At 35.8% G+C, this 20,079-nt stretch overlaps 1 protein-coding gene across 1 annotated transcript in view; it reads left to right on the top strand.

Moving 5' to 3' along the window:
• The window catches only part of SPATA5 (spermatogenesis associated 5), a 343,990-nt gene that overhangs the window by 105,501 nt on the left and 218,410 nt on the right, over positions 1-20,079 (top strand). Inside the window, exons 13-14 of the mRNA XM_052654754.1 lie at positions 1,973-2,052; positions 17,665-17,791. Of these exons, the coding sequence (XP_052510714.1) occupies positions 1,973-2,052; positions 17,665-17,791 (207 nt within the window). The remainder of the gene's footprint in view (positions 1-1,972; positions 2,053-17,664; positions 17,792-20,079) is intronic.

Raw genomic sequence — 20,079 nt, 5'->3', positions numbered from 1 at the left:
TTTGCCTTAAAGTGGAACTCTGCATAGGAGAACCACACTTCTGTCCTCTAGTTTCCATTTTGTATGGGGTTACAGATTTAGAATTTCCAAATCTAAATTCTAGTGGTATATTGTTTTTCTTCAGGCAAATATTATTTTTAAATGTAATTTTGGTTATCTACAATACATAGTCTTTGTTTTTAAACATCATAATATTTCTAGCCTCTAGTTTTAGCAAATATATTTTTTAACAACTGTCAGCATCTCATTAAAAAAAAAAGGATATGTTTATACTTAACAACTAACACATGATGTTAACATGAGATTTAATTCCTTTAAACCAGGTAGTCCTTTAAATCAGAGAAGCTTATTAGTATATGAAAATTTCAATGTACTCTACCTTTACTTTACCTTTGACTAGTGATTTAGAAAATGCATCCTCCTTCTCTCTCTTAAAGTTAGTGATTGGCCTACTGATTACTTCATATTGCTGAAGCTGCACAATTGGGAAATTCATGCAAAATCAAGGAACTGAAGTGGGGTAAACTATAGCAGTTTGACCATAAGTTTTGGCTCTCCTAAACAAAGGCTGGCCTGCCTCACATAGACATCATGTATCTTCTCAGATGCTGTTCAAGGACAAAAATACATACATAGCAGTGGAATGGATTGTCTCCATCTATGAAGTGTATGGGTACCAACCAAGAGTATTAGAGATTGGAATACTTTGTTTTGCATCTGAGAAAAAGTTTTAAGTTACTTCTTGTTTCTTTTGTCTCTTTGAAATATAGATGATGGTGACCATATAAAATATTAACTGATAATGATAGCACCTTTCTTGATTCAAAATATGAAAAAGGTGGTGCTTATTAATACTGATGTTTTGGTAACTGTTGTGTATTTTTATGGTCATCATAATTGTGACCAGAAAATGGGGGCCTGGTCACACAAATTTGTGCCAGTTAACACAAATTTGAATTTCTTTCTGCCTGTACTGACTTTTTCTAGCCCATTTCTGCATATTGCCCCATGGCTGTCCAGCCAGTCTTTGATTTTGATAGCCTGATTGACTTCTGGTCTATCCAACCTATTCTCTTCCAAGTTTTAACTATGTTTTTCCATATAGTCTTCAGAGAAATGAGCAAGGCATGTGACTTTTAGGTTTATGGGTATTTTATATTCAAAACTTTGGCTGATTTTATACATTATTATTTTTCTTTTAAACTTGTGTTTATGATAGATAATCGGAGAAGGCAATGGCACCCCACTCCAGTACTCTTGCCTGGAAAATCCCATGGACGGGGGAGCCTGAAAGGCTGCAATCCATGGGGTCACTGAGGGTGGGACATGACTGAGCGACTTCACTTTCACTTTTCACTTTCATGGATTAGAGAAGGAAATGGCAACCCACTCCAGTGTTCTTGCCTGGAAAATCCCAGGGACAGGGGAGCCTGGTGGGCTGCCGTCTATGGGGTCTCACGGAGTCGGACACAACTGAAGTGACTTAGCAGCAGTATGATAGTTAATAATAACTATCATTTACTGAGCTGTTACCATTTTCCAGGCATTATACTAAATGTGTTGCCATCTTTTTAAATTCAGTTCCTTAAACTTTTGAGGCCGGCATTTATCATAATCTCCATTTTTAGAGATGTGGAACTTGAAGTTTAGAGAAGTAAAGTTATCCACTGGAAATCACACAGTTACTAAGTGGCAGAGGCGGGATTTTAACTGAGATCGTCTGATTACTTAAGCCAGATTGTCTCCTACACACCTCTAAGAATATGTATTGATGTCTTGTCTGTTTGCAAGTAGAAGGTATTTTACATCCATTATGAAGTGTGAATACATCTGTTACAGGTTGTATACAAAGTGATTAAGCTGGTTGACTGGTACATAATTGATTTGGTTCTAATAGTTTTCAAACTAAAATTAGCGATAGAGTTTTCTGAAGTTTGCTGATCTTTAGCTAATGTGGCACTCTTTCCACCAGATCTTCCGGAAGGCAAGAGCAGTGGCTCCTTCCATTATTTTCTTTGATGAACTTGATGCCTTAGCAGTTGAAAGGGGCAGGTAAGAAATAATTAAGACTGCTGCTAATAACTATATTAGCAACTACAGTGTAGAGTAACTAGCACTTTTTATACAGATTTTATTTTAATATTATTAATACATTTGGCTTAAAAGAAAACTTTCAGGTCACTTTTTTTTCTCATATCCTTAAAATTATTTCATATTACCACTTTATTACTTCTGAGGTAAGATGGAACAAAAGGTTACAAATAGCTTAAGTTCACCTTGATGCAAGGGAAGAATAAGAACCCAGAGAAGTTTGCTGAATTAGGGTGATCTGCCACATTTATGTGCCATCAGAGACATCTGTTTTTGGAGCCTAAAAAGGAACGGGATGGGAAGCATTGTTAAATATGAACCAGATGGTAGGTGGAATATATAGCAGAATTCTCATAAAATGCCTTTGAAATATACTAGTGTGAGAAACCAGACAAGATACTTGTTAGGAATAACCTGGTTTTGTAGCCATTTTGGTTCAGGAGGAATTGGCATATGTATTAGAGATGTTAATAATTTGCAGCCTCTAGATATCATTTTCTCTAACCGTCTTCATCATATTGTGAGTCCTTCCATAGTGACTCATTCAAATAAATTCTATGTAGTTTCTTTTGCACAGAAAAATTTTGGTCAAGTTAGTTGATGCTTTGAAAACAAAGATAAGGCTGACTACGAAATGTAATGTTAATAGTCCAAATAGAAAATTTCACTTGTACTTTAGCTATACTAAGTCTTTATCAGTTTGGTTCTTACAGCCATAAGAATCGCATAGAATGATACTCTGTTTTCAGTTGTTTTTTCCTGTAATTGTATAATGAGCCAACATTGCCTAGAAAGTTATTGTTTTGTCTAGTTAGAGTGCTATTACCTGAAAACTAAAACATACAAAATCTCGACACATATGCTTTTGTTCTTTAGCCATTTGAATTGGAGACAGTTTCTAGAAATTGGAAAACACATCTGTTGATAGATAGCAAAGTATAAAATTCCCCAAATACTAAACCAGGTTTAGGCATTGTTAAAGAAATAGAAAACATAGGAAAACGGGGAAAATTTTTAAATTCCATAAACTATTAATTTTCTCTATAATTTTATGCATTGCTTTCATTTTTTTTATTTTCTATAACATTCAGATCAAACTCATATGACTAATCCAGAAAAGATAGTGCCTAAGAAAACTTTCTTCTTATCACGATTTAGATTTCCACATGTAAGATGTTTAATAAATTGAGCCATGAATTACAATATATGCTAGTCCATACTATCTAGGGTGTTAATTCAATTATTTTGACTATTTGAATTTACTCAAATTAGCCATGAAACTGAGGTTTGCAACCTGCACATTGTAAATAGAGTATAGACATACCATTTGCTTAGCTTTAGAAATATTTGTGCTTTCAGAAAGAGAGACTTCTACTTATAAAAGTATCTTATTTCATGCTCACAAAAGTGTCTGCTTATAACCATGAATGTCTTCTTTCCTCTGCCCCATTTAAGTGTCTGTGGGACTTCAAAAATAAGTAAGCCTAATATTTACTTCTCATTTTCTGTATGCCAATTTAAATTATGGGTGTTCTGAATAAGATTTTTTTGTCTGATTTCATTTTGTGAGTTGGAGGAAGTGTTGTAAGATTCCCTTTGTGAAGTGCTTTAATGATCTCTAATATTTGGGAAAACTGAAAATGCTGTTGAAGTAGAATATCTCTTTGGAAGTTGGATAATATGGTAGGGAGAAAAGGCACTGAGGTAGGGAAGAGATTTGAATTATCCTGAGCTAATAATAATATTGGGGAACATTTATTTACTGCTTACCATATTTTAGAAACTGTTTTAAGTGCTTTACAGATCCCTGCATTTAAAGCAGGTTATTGTACAGTTGGCTCCAGTACTCTGCCCTGCCTCCCAGCTAGCTTAAAATTTTACCTTTTTCAGGATTATAGTCGGGAAGGGTGAGCACTCTGGGTAGTAAATCATCAGTCAGTTTTGTGTTAGGCAACAGTTCTGTCCCCAGAGGTGAAGACATATAGGGTGGTTCCCCATATACTATATTCTCTTGGCCCAGACTCCTCTGACTGAGGGAATGGCCACTAGACTAATCCAGAGATTCCTAGAAAAGCTTTCTCTTTCTCGGATGTTCCAGCTAGTCACTGGATCCTGAATCATCCTCAGTAGCTGGCATTAATTGCCTGGTCATTCCAGACTTCAAGAAGAACTAGAAATTTGAAACTAGAAATATATTTCTGAAGGTTAGAGTCACTGACTGCAGAGGCCCATCTTATTAATTTAACTTACAAATAGCATCACTCCCTTTGGATTTCACTTACCATGTTATGGCCTTTTGTTTATGTTAACGTTTAATCATCACCATGACCCCAGGAGGAGTAGGTCCTATTTTCATCTCCAATTTACAGGTGAGAAAACTTAGGCATCTAGTCCATAACTGCTTTATTCAACATCATATATCACAAGTAGCAGAGCTGAAATTTGAATTTAAGTATTTTGACTCCAGAGCAGATACTCTGAGCCACTTTTTTTGTTTGACTGTCACACCACAGATCTCAGGATTGCATGTCTGAGTAGTTAATTAACTAACCTTTAAGACTGTATTTATTGTACCTTCTCTTTGTGAGCCTGTGAGTATAAGACTCCTTTGCAGCATTCATTCATTCACTTGTTAAGTAAATATTTGTTGAGTGCTCTTTCTGCAGTAGGCTTGCATGGAGGTAAAACAGAGAACAGGAACTACAGCAATTACCTTAACCTCTTTAAGCTTTAGTTTCATTTGTAAAATGGAGATAGTAGTAATAAATTTTAGTTTGTTGAAATTAAATACATGTAAAGTGCTTTATGTAGTGCCTGGCATTTAGTAAGTGCTTAAAAAACTTGTTTCTCATAATTTCTGCATTGATATTCTTATAAAATGATCATTTCCATATAAATAGAAATACAGTAATAGAGATAGAAATGAGTCCTACAACAGGAATTAGATTGTAGTGGAGGATATTGAAGCATTTGGGAAATCAGAGTATTCTGCAGGTGACAGGCACTATGGCATTTCAGCAATCTAATTTGCTATTAGTTGTAAGACATACCATTATTTTACATACCATTACTGAAGAAAAATGCAGCCCTAAACTGTGAAATGGTATTGAGAAATCAACTCCAAGGAATATCCTAATTTCAAAATTTTAAATATGAAAAAAGTTTGTATTTAAGAAATAGAAGAAAGACGTTATATGGGAGAATAAGATGATCTATTGTGATTTATAAAACTTAAGGCTACCATATAAAAATACTTGATATATTGTTCTGTGACTAGAGTATTAAAGAGATGGTTAAATATATGGAAAAATGAAAAGATTAAGTGTTCTGTTAAAAGCTGACTGATATATTCTGTGAAGTATTAGAGAATCTGTGATATTAATAACTGTTTTCTTATATAGCTGTTTCTGCACTTAAAGTCCTGAATTGATTTCCATTTGGAGTGGTCAGGGGAAAAATAAGTTCTGAGCCAGCTTTCATTGAAAATTCCAGGCTTAGTAACATTTTGAAAAGGGCTCTGACTGTTAGAGTAATGGTCAGGAAATGGGGTAGCCTCTTTTGCAGTATTTCCAGATTTCAGGTAACTTGAGTGAATTCATGACACTGAACACTATAGAAGAAATTTTTGTAGGCATCATTCTGTAAATGACACTTTTCAACGAGGGTTATAAATTTTTAAATGTGATTTTATAGCAGTATTTGGGCTTCCCAGGTGGCTCAGTGGTAAAGGATCCACCTACCAATGCAGGAGACACAGTAGATGTGAGTTTGATCCCTGGGTTGGGAAGATCCCTAGAGGAGGCAGTGGCAACCCACTCCAGTATTCTTGTCTGGAAAATACCATGGACAGAAGAGCCTGGCAGGCTATAGTCTGTGGGTTCACAAAGAGTCTGGCATGACTGAGCACGCCTGCATGCACATGGTGGTATTTAAAATTTCATAAAATCATAAAATTTTGTAGCTAAGAAAGTTCTTAGAAATCATCTAGTTCAGTTCAGTTCAGTTACTCAGTCGTGTCCGACTCTTTGCGACCCCATCAGTCGCAGCACGCCAGGCCTCCCTGTCCATCACCATCTCCCAGAGTTCACTCAAACTCACATCCATTGAGTCAGTGATGCCATCAAGCCATCTCATCCTCTGTTGTCCCCTTGTCCTACTGCCCCCAATCCCTCCCAGCATCAGAGTCTTTTCCAATGAGTCAACTCTTCGCATGAGGTGGCCAAAGTACTGGAGTTTCAGCTTCAGCATCATTCCTTCCAAAGAAATCCCAGGGCTGATCTCCTTTAGAATGGATTGGTTGGATCTCCTTGCAGTCCAAGGGACTCTCAGGAGTCTTCTCCAACACCACAGTTCAAAAGCATCAATTCTTTGGTGCTCAGCTTTCTTCACAGTCCAATTCTCGCATCCATACATAACCACTGGAAATACCATAGCCTTGACTAGATGGACCTTTGTTGGCAAAGTAATGTCTCTGCTTTTCAATATGCTATCTAGATTGGTCATAACTTTTCTTCCAAGGAGTAAGTGTCTTTTAATTTCATGGCTGCAGTCACTATCTGCAGTGATTTTGGAGCCCAAAAAGATGAAGTCTGACACTGTTTCCAATGTTTCCCCTTCTATTTCCCATGAAGCGATGGGACCAGATGCCATGATCTTCATTTTCTGAATGTTGAGCTTTAAGTCAACTTTTTTGCTCTCCTCTTTCACTTTCATCAAGAGGCTTTTTAGACTCCTCTTCACTTTCTGCCATAAGGGTGGTGTCATCTGCATATCTGAGGTTATTCATATTTCTCCCGGCAGTCTTGATTCCAGCTTGTGTTTGTTCCAGTCCAGCGTTTCTCATGATGTACTCTGCATATAAGTTCAATAAGCAGGGTGACAATATACAGCCTTGACGGACTCCTTTTCCTATTTGGAACCAGTCTGTTGTTCCATGTCCAGTTCTCACTGTTGCTTCCTGACCTGCATACAGGTTTCTCAAGAGGCAGGTCAGGTGGTCTGGTATTCCCATCTCTTTCAAAATTTTCCACAGTTTATTGTGATCCACACAGTCAAAGGCTTTGGCATAGTCAATAAAGCAGAAAGATGTTTTTCTGGAACTCTCTTGCTTCTTCCATGATCCAGCGGATTTTGGCAATTTGATCTCTGTTTCCTCTGCCTTTTCTAAAACCAGCTTTAACATCAGGAAGTTCACGGTTCACTTATTGCTGAAGCCTGGTTTGGAGAATTTTGAGCATTACTAGCATCTGAGATGAGTGCAATTGTGCGGTAGTTTGAGCATTCTTTGGCGTTGCCTTTCTTTGGGATTGGAATGAAAACTGACCTTTTCCAGTCCTGTGGCCACTGCTGAGTTTTCCAAATTTGCTCGCATATTGAGTGCAGCACTTTCACAGCATCATTGTTTAGGATTTGAAATAGCTCCACTGGAATTCCATCACCTCCACTAGCTTTGTTCGTAGTGATGCTCTCTAAGGCCCAGTTGACTTCACATTCCAGGATGTCTGGCTCTAGATGAGTGATCACACCATCGTGATTATCTGGGTCGTGAAGATGGTTTTTGTCCAGTTCTTCTGTGTATTCTTGCCACCTCTTCTTAATATCTTCTGCTTCTGTTAGGTCCATGCCATTTCTGTCCTTTATTGAGCCCATCTTTGCATGAAATGTTCCCTTGGTATCTCTAATTTTCTTGAAGAGATCTCTAGTCTTTCCCATTCTGTTGTTTTCCTCTATTTCTTTGCATTGATTGCTGAGGAAGGGTTTCTTATCTCTTCTTGGTATTCTTTGGAGTTCTGCATTCAGATGCTTATATGTTTCGTTTTCTCCTTTGGTTTTCGCTTCCCTTCTTTTCATAGTTATTTCTGTGGCCTCCCCAGACAGCCATTTTGCTTTTTTGCATTTCTTTTCCATGGGGATGATCTTGACCCCTGTCTCCTGTACAGTTTCAGGAACCTCATTCCATAGTTCATCAGGCACTCTATCTATCATATCTAGTCCCTTAAATCTATTTCTCACTTCCACTGTATAATCATAAGGGATTTGATTTAGGTCATACCTGAATGGTCTCGTGGTTTTCCCTACTTTCTTCAATTAAGTCTGAATTTGGCAATAAGAAGCTCATGATTTGAGCCACAATCAGCTCCTGGTCTTGGTTTTGCTGACTGTATAGAGCTTCTCCATCTTTGGCTGCAAAGAATATAATCAATCTGATTTGGTGTTGACCATCTGGTGATGTCCATGTGTAGAGTCTTCTCTTGTGTTGTTGGAAGTGGGTGTTTGCTGTGACCAGTGCATTTGCTTAGCAAAATTCTATTAGCCTTTGCCCTGCTTCATTCCATATTCCAAGGCCAAACTTGCCTGTTACTCCAGGTGTTTCTTGACTTCCTACTTTTGCATTCCAGTCCCCTATAATGAAAAGGACATCTTTTTTGTGTGTTAGTTCTAAAAGGTCTTGTAGGTCTTCATAGAACCATTCAACTTCAGCTTCTTCAGCGTTACTGGTTGGGGCACAGACTTGGATTACTGTAATATTGAATGGTTTGCCTTGGAAACAAACAGTTCATCCTGTCTTTTTTGAGATTGCATCCAAGTACTGCATTTCAGACTCTTTTGTTGACCATCATGGCTACTCCATTTCTTCTAAGGGATTCCTGCCCACAGTAGTAGATATAATGTTCATCTGATTTAAATTCACCCATTCCAGTCCATGTTTGTTCACTGATTGCTAGAATGTCGACATTCACTCTTGCCATCTCCCGTTTGACCACTTCCAATTTGCCTTGATTCATGGACCTAACATTCCAGGTTCCTCTGCAATATTGCTCTTTACAGCATCGGACCTTACTTCTATCACCCGTCACATTCACAACTGGGTGTAGTTTTTGCTTTGGCTCTGTCCCTTCATTCTTTCTGGAGTTATTTCTCCATTGATCTCCAGTAGTATATTGGGCACCTACTGACCTGGGGAGTTCCTCTTTCAGTATCCTATTATTTTGCCTTTTCATACTGTTCATGGGGTTCTCAAGGCATGAATACTGAAGTGGTTTGCCGTTTCCTTCTCCAGTGGACCACATTCTCTCAGAGGTCTGACAGAAATCATCTAGTACAATCTTTTATTTCTTAGATGGAATCGAAGCCCTTAGAATTGAAGAGGAGAAGTTCATAACTTCTTTGTGGCCTAGACAAGGCTAGAGCTCATTTCCTCTAATTTAGTGCTCATTGGATGATAATACTACTACCTCTTAGACTCTCAGGATTTGGGATAGAAAAGATATGTTCATATCAGGGTAAAACTTTTCATGTATCTAAATATTTAATGAGTTTTTTTTATGTAAGAAAGTCAAGCAATAACAACTTATTAAATACTTTTAACTATTTTTACTTTGTATATCTCTGTTTCAAGTTGCTAAATTCATTGCATATTTCCTGGTATGCAGTTTTTTTGTAATTTATACTTCATCACCTCATAGTTTTTACATTGTTGAACTTTTAATATTAAACAGAACTGCTGAAAGAAGCAGAGTAAAAGAAGAAATGGAACATGTGTAACTGATTTCTTATTTTAAGAGTTTGATGAAGTATAGCAGATTTCTATGAATATTTTGTATTTTGCATTTTGTCTAAGCATTGTGGCTGAGTACTATAGAATGGATTAAAGGTAAGACTTTGCCCAGAGAGATGGCCTGATGCAGCATTTTACTAGGAATTGGGACTTATTTCTTGTTGTTCTAGGACATGTTAAGTCTCCTGTAGCTATCTTGGTTTTAAAATGAAAATTTCCTTGCCTTTTGCATGCAGCAAGAAAATTACCATAAGTAACGCTTATGTTCAGGGCAGTATATGTCTGTCTATCCTTCCTTGGGTTTTTTTCACACCTAAATATTGACCTTGAAAGTATGGGAGGTAGATTTTAAGAAACAAATTCAGATGCCTGCCATTTGGGATTCTTTATGACACATGAAAATTATACTAGAAAAAAATTTTGAAATATAAATTGGATATATCAACTGTTGGTCTGTAATTTAAAGATCGTATGAAGGGACGATAGGGGATTTTATTTTACTAAAGGAGTTAAAAGGAAATACATAATAATTTTTGTGAAATTTTTACTACTGAAAAATAAAATCAATGTAATATTAACATTATGGTGGTGAGATTTCTTGAAGATGAGGGTTAGCAGTGTTTTCTGAAACAGGCTAGTTCATAAATATTTTTTGCTTTTTTTGGCCATACAGTTTCTCTTGGAGCTATTCACCTCTTTTGCTACCATGCAAAAGGAGCTACAGAGAATATGTAATCAAATAAAAAACAGTTGGCTGGCCAGATTTAGACTGTGGCTGTAGTTTCTTGACCTGTTTAAGATGTCATAAAGTCTCTTCAGTGCATGGCACTGTGACTTTTGAAGGGGGGTAATTTGGGAAAGGGGCTTGACTCCTGAAGGGAAAAGAAAATTAATGTCTTGGAAAAGTCTAATTTTAGTACTTTCTGTAGCTGAACATTTTTTTCCATCGTTGTGTTGCCTTTATCTCTAGCAGATAATAAAGTTTTAAGATCATTTCATTATGTTAGTGATTACACATTTATTCTTAAACTTGAAGTTGGTTTTCATTTCCTAGAATGTCAGTTTTATGGATTTTGTTTCCTACTGCAGCTTTGAAAGTCAGCCAAGAATATTTCTCAGTCCATAAAACATTTTCACTATGCTATTCTCCAACTAGTTCTCAATGATCTGTGGAAATAAAGGGCAGAGGCAGCATGGGAAATGAGAATCCAAAGAATTCCCTTCACCTCATCTTCAGCATTAATTATAGCTCCCAGTTTCTCTACAGATAACAAATTGGGCCAGTATTATACCTTTCTGTTTAGAGGCATTCTACTAGAGGTATCAATACCTTTCTGAATTGCTAACATTTTTATTGAAATGAATGAATTAAATAACTTAGAATTTCTATGTTACCAACAGAGACTAACAGAATTTTGAAACTAGAAGGACCTGTATACTATCTAATTTAATTCCCTTATTCGTATATGTCAATAATTAAGACACCCTCAAGGGAACGGTAACATCTTTATCCTCTTACCTCAGGTGTCCAGCACAGTGTCTAACAGAGAAGCACCCGGACATTTAATTTTTGAATAAGGAAATGTAGGCTTACAGAAACTAGAGTTTAAGTTCAATCAGCTAGTGGTTAGCAGAATCTGATTTCACCATATGTTAGTGTCTTTTATGAACCGATTTTGCTTTAAAATTAAACACCGAGACAGTCTTTTGGAGTTTTGTCACTTGCATTATTTTCATAGAAGCATCATCATCCTCATTATAAAGAATTATTTGTAAGCTATGGAATACATTCACTTGTCAGAGAGCTCCGAAAAGAATTAAAAACTGTTGTGTTTTTCTCAAAAAATTCAATAGTTTTTGTACACAGTAACTCTAAAAGTGAGTCTGGACTCAGAAAACTTTGTCAGTTGTGCTCAGGGTACAGAAATGATAAATGTTCTTTTCAACGTAGCTGATAGCAACAGTATTCAAATCTAACAGAGGATGACAACATAGATACTTAACTACAGTGAGAAGACATTTTGAAAGACTATGGACGTCCTGAGTATACTAATGAATTTTGTAGAGAGATCGCCATGTTACCCTCTGCCAGAAGGCCATTCAGTCACACAGTGTAGGGGAATCAAATTGAGTCTTTTCTCATGCATTCAAGTCATTGGGTTCCAAATCCTGTGTGTCTATAATCACACTTAAAGTATTATAAATGAAGATCCTGAATCAATATCCACCTACCCCCTACACCCCTACACCTCCCAACCCCCCCCCAAAAAAAGGTTCATTTAGAAGACTCAAAAAGAGGATAGACGTAACAGATGACGAGAACTTCTTTTGATATTGATCTGAGAAACCAAGGATGTGGAGATTTTCTTTTCATTCAGTTTCAAGCACTTCTACATTTGAGCAGTCTTACAGTATATTGGTTTTTTCCCATTTTAGAAGGTTTGCAATTTTTTTAAAAGTCATTTTTAAATTATAAAAATATCTGAGCAGTATAAAGATCTCCTTATCTGGAAATTTTTGCTATTCAAAATATATTGTGCCTTGAGGACTCTGAGGAGCCAAACTCTCACTGCATTTGAACAGCAAGTATATAGTTAAGACTAAAATGTAAAGAAGTCTTGTTACAGTGTATAGTAATTTCCTTCTAATACATCTTGTATAAACAAAGTATTTCTTAGTAGTTTATTTATTAGGCTCACTGTTTTGGGCATCCTTATGAAGGGCTCAAGAGGAGTAGTTTTTATCTTAAACTTAATCTTAGCCAAAAGGCCAAAAAGCAGTTCAGTTTTTACCTTAGCATTATGTTAGTGGTTTTCATGGAAAAGTTTAAGGACGTTTTATACTTTCTACCATGTTTTAAGTAAAGCTAAGTAAGGAACTGACAATATGTATCTGCTGACCTGTTTTAACTTCTGAAAATCTTTAATCATACGTCATGTTCATGTTTTATTTCAGTAACATTTATGTGCCACATGTTCCTTTTTCAGTTTAATTGGTTAAAATAACTTGTAAAAGGTTATACACATCGCCAGTAACCAAGGTACAGTGGTGATAATAGTTATAAGAATTATTATTATAATTATCTATTGATCTTTTCTTTGCACAAAGTATTATGCTAGATCTTTTATACATTTTATTTAATTTTGAGAGTGCTATGGGTCTTTCCATGTTTGAGACAACTGAGGCTCAGAGAAGTATCTCTTACACAAGATTACACAAAAAGAAAAGTGGTAAAGCTGGCAATTGAACACAAGCTTACTGAGTATCATCGTGGTTTAGTTGTTAAGTCGTGTCCAACTCTTGAGACTGCATGGACTGTAGCCTGCCAGGCTCCTCTGTCCATGGGATTGTCCAGGCAAGAATACTAGAGTGGGTTGCCATTTTCTTCTCCAGGAGATCTTCCCAACCCAGGGATCATACCTGGGTCTCCTACATTGCAGGCAGATTTTTTACCGACTGAGCTATGAGGGAAGATTTCACTAAGTATCACATCTTAGCTCTTTTCCAAATTCAAAGAAACCTTCCCAATAAGTACTGATCAGTGAAGATTTTACTGGAGTGATTTGTAAAACTTTATATTATATACTTATTTATTATAATCACTGTAAAATTTTAGTTTTCCTTGTCACCATTTCTAGATCTGTGGCATTTAAGAAAATGACACGTTTATCACCATTTTTTCTGCTTCAGTTTTTAGCTTGTTGTGAGAAAAATGTTTGAACTTACATATGTTAATTTTCCTTATTTTCCTTTTGTTGGATTGTTTATAACAGCAGCATAGGGAGGGCCAAGATTGTGAAAAATTCCCTTCAAAAAATTGCTTTGAGGGTAAATTGAGTCAAAACTATAGAAGTGTAAGGAGCAAAACTATACAAATGTAATGCCTATGTTAGCTTGGAATTTTTACTGGGAAATCATGGCAAAATGAAAAAATACATACTTTTATGTCATTCTCTGTGTTAACAGTTTATACAAAGCTGCAGTTATTCAGAGCACATGCAGCTTACACAGCTCTCAGACAGCTGGGGAAGATAACTCATTATATTAATATATGTCTGTCTCCTTTTATAGGGTATGTTGTTAACCTAAAGTAATTTATTTACTATTAGGTTCAAACTGAATATTGACCATAATATGACAGCATAGATATCCTGTAGTGGTCAGCTGGAATATTCAAGGCATTATTGATTTTTGATATTCCTTATCTTGGATTTTGGTGTCAGACATTAATTTGGGGAAATTCTCAGTCATTATCACTTCAAATATGCTCTACTCTGTCTTCTCTTTTTGGTATTTTAGATATACATATATTACATATTTTGTTGTCCACAGTTCTTGGATATTCTTTTTCTGTTGTTGTTGTTGTTTTTTCCGCTGTTTTCTTTAGTTCAGTTTTCTCTTTGCTTTTCCATTTTGAATGTTTCTGTTCACTTAAACAGAGATTATTTCCTCAGCCCTGTGTAATCGACCAATGAACCCAAAAAGGGGATTCTTTTTTTCTGTTACAGTGTTACATCTCAGCATGTCTCTTTGAGCCTTAGAATTTCCATTTCTGTGCTTATGTTGCCCTTTTCTTGCATGTCGTCTGCTTTGTCCACTAGAGCCCTTAGCATATTAGTCATAGTTTTAAAAAATTACTGATCTGATAATTCTAGCATTCTTGCTGATTTTCTGGTTCTGATGCTAACTCAGTTTCTTCCAGCTGTGTTGGTTTGCCTTTTATTCTGCCTTACATTTTTTTTCTTGATAGACATGGTTTACTGGGTAAAAGGAACTGTGGCAAGTAGGCCTTTAGTAGTGTAGCAGTAAGTGAGCACACAGTGAGAAGGTGTCAGTTACCAGCCAGAGAAAGAGTTCTCACCTGACCATGCTGGCCTCTTGATCTTGGACTTACCAGCCTCCAGAGTGTGATAAATGCAGTTTTATTGTTTATAAACCACCTAGTCTGTGGGATTTTGTTATAGCAGCCTGAACGGGTTAGGGTACTTGGGTCTCACATTTTTGAGGGGTCAAAAAGAATTGTTAATTTTTCACTTTATAGAGCTTTTTACTTGTTAGGAGGGAGTTAAGACTTCTAAGATTCTGACCAATACTGCCCAGTTAGGGCTACCCTGATAGCTCAGTTGATAAAGAATCTGCCTGCAATACAGGAGACCCCCAGTTTGATTCCCGGGTCAGGAAGATCTACTGGAGAAGGGATAGGCTACCCACTCCAGTGTTCTGGCCTAGAGAATTCCATGGACTATATACTATATACAGTATATACTATACTGTATATACTATGTATACTGTATATATAGTATACTGTATATACTATATTATATACTGTATATACTACAGTGTATACTATATACTATACTATATATATAGTAGTCTATAGTATAGTATATACTACTATAGACTACTATATATATACTCTACTATACTATATATATACTATATAGTATACTGTATATACTATATACTCTACTATATATTATATACATATACTATGTATACTGTATATATAGTATACTGTATATACTATATACTATATATACTAATATACATAGTATAGTGTATATATACTATATATATACGATACTATATATACTGTATATACTATATACTATGCTATATATATACACTATATATAGACTATACTATACTATATACATACTATATAGTATACTGTATATACTATATACTATACTATATACTATACTATATATATACACAGTATACTGTATATACTATGTGCTATACTATATATATACACAGTATACTGTATATACTATATACTACACTATATATACTGTATATATAGTATATATACAGTATGTAGTAGATATACTGTATATAGTGTAGTATATAGTATACTGTACTATATGCTATACTATGTATACTGTATAGTCCATGGGGTCGCAAGGAGTAGGATACCACTGAGCAACTTTCAGTTTCACTGCCCAGTTGTAACCTGTTTTCTATATTGTAGCCACTGTGATCCTCAGAAACATAAATCTGATCTTGTCATGTCTCTACTTGAAACTTCCTATTGGATAATAAAGCCTTTGTCATACACCCTTGGTTTATCTTTCTCTGCTGATCTTTTACATTTTTACATTAATGCTGCTGCCGCTGCTAAGTTGCTTCAGTCGTGTCTGACTCTGTGCGACCCCATAGACAGCAGCCCACCAGGCTCCCCCGTCCTTGGGATTCTTCAGGCAAGAACACTGGAGTGGGTTGCCATTTCCTTCTCCAATGCATGAAAGGAAAAGTGAAAGTGAAGTCGCTCAGTCATGTCTGACTCTTGGAGACCCATGGACTGCAGCTTGCCAGACTCCTCCGTCCATGCTGTGCTATTCTGAAGTGGTTTCCATTTTCAGTGTTCTCTCTCTTCCCTCTATTTTTTGACTGTCTGATCCCCACTCATTTTTTTTAGGTTGTAGGTTAGAAACCATTTCCTCTGGACAGCTCACCTTGACTCTCCCAGGACCTGATCCTGTGACCTTCCATAGCACCTTGTAGCGTAGTACCACAACTAATTATTAGGAAAGTTAGATATAATTATAGGCCTCAGATGTAATCAGTTGGCATTTTTAAATATTTATATGCTTGTAGTCATCATGCAGGAGCCCTAGAGCTTTTGCTAGCAATGTTCCTATCTAACATTTGGATAAGTTTTATCATGGAGCATTTTTGGAAGGATCAGGTCAGCAGATTCATACACCTGCCAATTGTTTACTTGCAGGAATTAGTGCTAACTAAAACAAATCTCACTGGCTTCTCTGATTCTCCTTGCTTGCTCGCAAAGTTTTTTGGCACTGGGAAAGACCATTTCATAAATTGACAGTGTAATTTATATAATAACCTGGAAGAACCAACCATTTAATTGATAGTAATGATTTATATAACAGCCTTATGTGTTTGATTAGTGTGAATTAGAGGCTGTTCTCCTGTGTGTCAAGTTTTGGAACTTGTAATGCATGCTGAGATTTAAATTCTTCTGTTTAGAGATCCTGATTACTTTATTACTAAATGTATTATGTGATGATTGTATGAACATTAAGGTGTACTTGCTGTCATGCTAAGACAAGAGTATGGGGTGTGGTGTTCTACCCTCTTACCCTCCTCTCCCACTCTGAACTGCATCTGGTTGAATTTATACATTTAATACATTTACAGTGTTGTTTCACTCTATAATTGTCCACGCAGATGTTTATTGTGTATTTCTCAGTTCTAAACAAATTTTAGTAAATTCCAGCTAGTGCTAATGAGAATTATTATTTTGAGACTTTGATTGTGTAATATCAGGATTTTGTTCACTATTAAGACCTGTTGGGTTTACTTCTTAAGAATTAGATATTCAGTATTTTTTTTGTGATCAAAGGAAATGACATTAAAGTATAGTTTCTCCAGGAGTAGCTTTGTAATTGACCTAGAACATGAACAAAAGCAACAAAATAAAATGCTTTTTTTTGCCTGCCTCTCCAGATAAGTGTATTGTGGTGACTCCTTATCTGCTGATATGTTTAAATATACTCTTAATATTTATGAAACTATCAAGATAGGTCAAAAATACCCCATTTGTTATATGTTTGTAAGGAGTTTTCTGTCTCATGTAAGCTCTGAACTTCATGTGAGAATGGATCTGTATCTTACTCATTTGTTTATTCCCAATTTTTGTCAGTTTAATTGCCATATAAAATGTAAATATCAATTAAGTAATTATGTATTTGATGAACCTTTAAAAAATAATATCATATCTTACTTCCCAGATCTTTTATATTTGATGCTTTTTAGCATTTCATTCTTAGGGAGAAAATAATCATGGTTGATGATGGAGGAAAAGAAATTATTTCAATCTAGTTAGTTCTTGAATATGATAATTCAACAAGTAATGAATTCTGAAGCATGCATTTTATAATTTGAAAAAGACATAATGTTTCTTGGTACAGAATATACAGTCTTTTTAAGATAGTAGAGTGTTTGGGGATAGGTAAGTAGATTTTTAAAACTGCGTTTTTAAAAATCAGTTCTTCAGGTGCTGGGAATGTAGCTGATCGTGTCTTGGCTCAGCTCTTGACGGAAATGGATGGCATTGAACAGTTAAAGAATGTGACAGTTTTGGCAGCTACCAATCGTCCAGATAGGATAGACAAGGTAAGGAAAGAAGGCTGTGTGGGTGTTGTATAATCAAGAACTGGATCATTTGATTATATTGGGTTCTTTTTTTTTCTGTCAAACTACTTTTTAATCAGTTTGTCATTTAGAGGATATTGAAAGATCTTAAACTAAAGGAAATGAAGAGAACAGAGAAAAAGTTTTGTTTGTTTTTATTGCTTATGGTTTGGTATTAATGAAACTACTTTATTATCCCTTGAGTTTCTTCTCCCTTACTGTTGCATTAAACTCTCAATATAGTTCCCTATGGTATTGAAGTTCTGAAATTCTTTGTGTTTCATCTGATTTATTTTGAGAAGTTTTTTTTTTTAATATTTTCATTCATATTAGGATAAAATTCTGGATATTCACTAAGTAGTTAGACTCAAGTTATTTTCAACAGTTTTCTAGAGGTCCTGACCTAGCAATTGCTCTCAGAGTAAATAGAATCAAAATGATAATGAGTTTTATTTCTGTTAAGAAGTTACTTAGATTATACCATTAAATTAAGCTATATAGGTACAAAATTAATACTATCTAACTGATGGGAAGAGCTGACTCATTTGAAAAGACCCTGATGCTGGGAAAGATTGAGGCAGGAGGAGAAGGGGACGACAGAGGATGAGATGGTTTGATGACATCACCAACTCAATGGACATGAGTTTGGGTGAACTCCAGGAGCTGGTGATGGACAGGGAGGCCTGGCGTGCTACAGTTCATGGGGTCACAGTTGGAAATGACTGAGCGACTGAACTGAACTGATTGCTACCACTATTTTTCCCCCAAGTCATGTTTTAACAAATGAGTTCACTTAAATTTTAAGAGCCTAATTTATACTTAATGTATAATTTTTTAACAAGGGTCTAAATTGCGTGTAAAAATTTACTCCCAGGGCATCAACCAGTTTATCAGCTTTTGTTAATGTTATTGCCTCATGTACATGACCTTATAAACTTTTTCCTCCTTGTGCACATATATACAGACTTTCAGTTTTAAATATGGGATTAAAAAAAATCATCTTTTTGAAAATATGAAGGTAGGTTTTATATGGGAAGAAAGCCTTGCTTTCGTTCAATTTGGTATTTTGCTGTGTTATGAAGTCCTTTGGTTAAATGCAGATGAGAAAGCTTTGAACCTTAATAAATTAAATTGTTCCCTTCCTGATTCAGTGTTTTATAAGAAGCTGGTTGAGTTATGAACATCTGTAGGATCTGGGTTCATACCCAGGCATTTCTCATGTCTATTAAAAAAGATAGGACTATATCTTAATAAGAATTATAGAAAGTGCTAAAAGATACCTTAAAGATGACCTAATCCAACCTTTTGGTTTCAGTGACTCAGAAGAATCATCTTTTTCCTGGTAAATACATATTGTATTTTATGATCTTTATCTCCTAGTTACTATGGCTAATAAGCTTGAAAATTTTCTTAGATTTCTTTCCCTGTAGTGTCTAATCTAATGGCCCTCTTTGGTATTTTAGTGTTGTATGTCTTGATGTTAGACACATTTCTTGAAGTAGGATTTGGGGCTTACTGTAAACTTCTTGGGTTCTTCTAAATCAAGCTATATGACTGAGCTTGATTAGTGCATTAAGTTTGTCTTACTGTGTAACAAGTTACCTCAAATTTAACAGCTTCACACAATATTTATTACTATTTCTCTAGGTAAGTCAAAATCTGGGCTTGGCAGATGCTCAGGAATTACAAACACTCTTAATATCTTAATTTAAGTATGTTCATCTAAGATTAGTTTGGTAAAAATGTTGTATTTCTAAATTTTAAAAAATGAATGAAAGTATATACATATGTGTGTGTGTATGATGCATGCTCAGGAACTCAACAAGTTGTTGGCCAACTATGTTCTTGTCCTTAGTTGGTATTCCTCACCTAATTGTGGCTCCATTCAATTCTTGTGATTGTAGACCTAAGAACTAAGTTTCCTTTCTAGCTGTCACCTAGGAACCACTCTCAGCCCCTTGAGACTTGCATGGCCCCTTCCATTGTCCCAAGATAGCAATGGAGAATCTCCATCATATTTTATCCGTCTTATGCTTTAAATTTCTATTGCCAGAAAAAGCCTAATTAGTGTCATTTTAAGTCGCACCTGATCAAGTTAGGTCCATCAAGGAAAGTCTCTTCACCTTCTAGTCAGCTGGTTCAGGACCGTTTTACATTTGCAAAGCCCTTCACAATAGCATCTTGACTGAGCTAGAATTCTTCCTGCCACAGTACTCTTCAGCTTCTTCTCCAGCCCCTATGTGAGTTCTCTTCTGGGCACTAAGAATAAC

This window comes from Budorcas taxicolor, chromosome 17, assembly GCF_023091745.1.
Source record: "Budorcas taxicolor isolate Tak-1 chromosome 17, Takin1.1, whole genome shotgun sequence".
NCBI lineage: Eukaryota > Metazoa > Chordata > Mammalia > Artiodactyla > Bovidae > Budorcas > Budorcas taxicolor.
The sequence above is the reverse complement of the archived record's forward strand: the minus strand, read 5'-3'. Positions and strand labels throughout refer to the sequence as shown.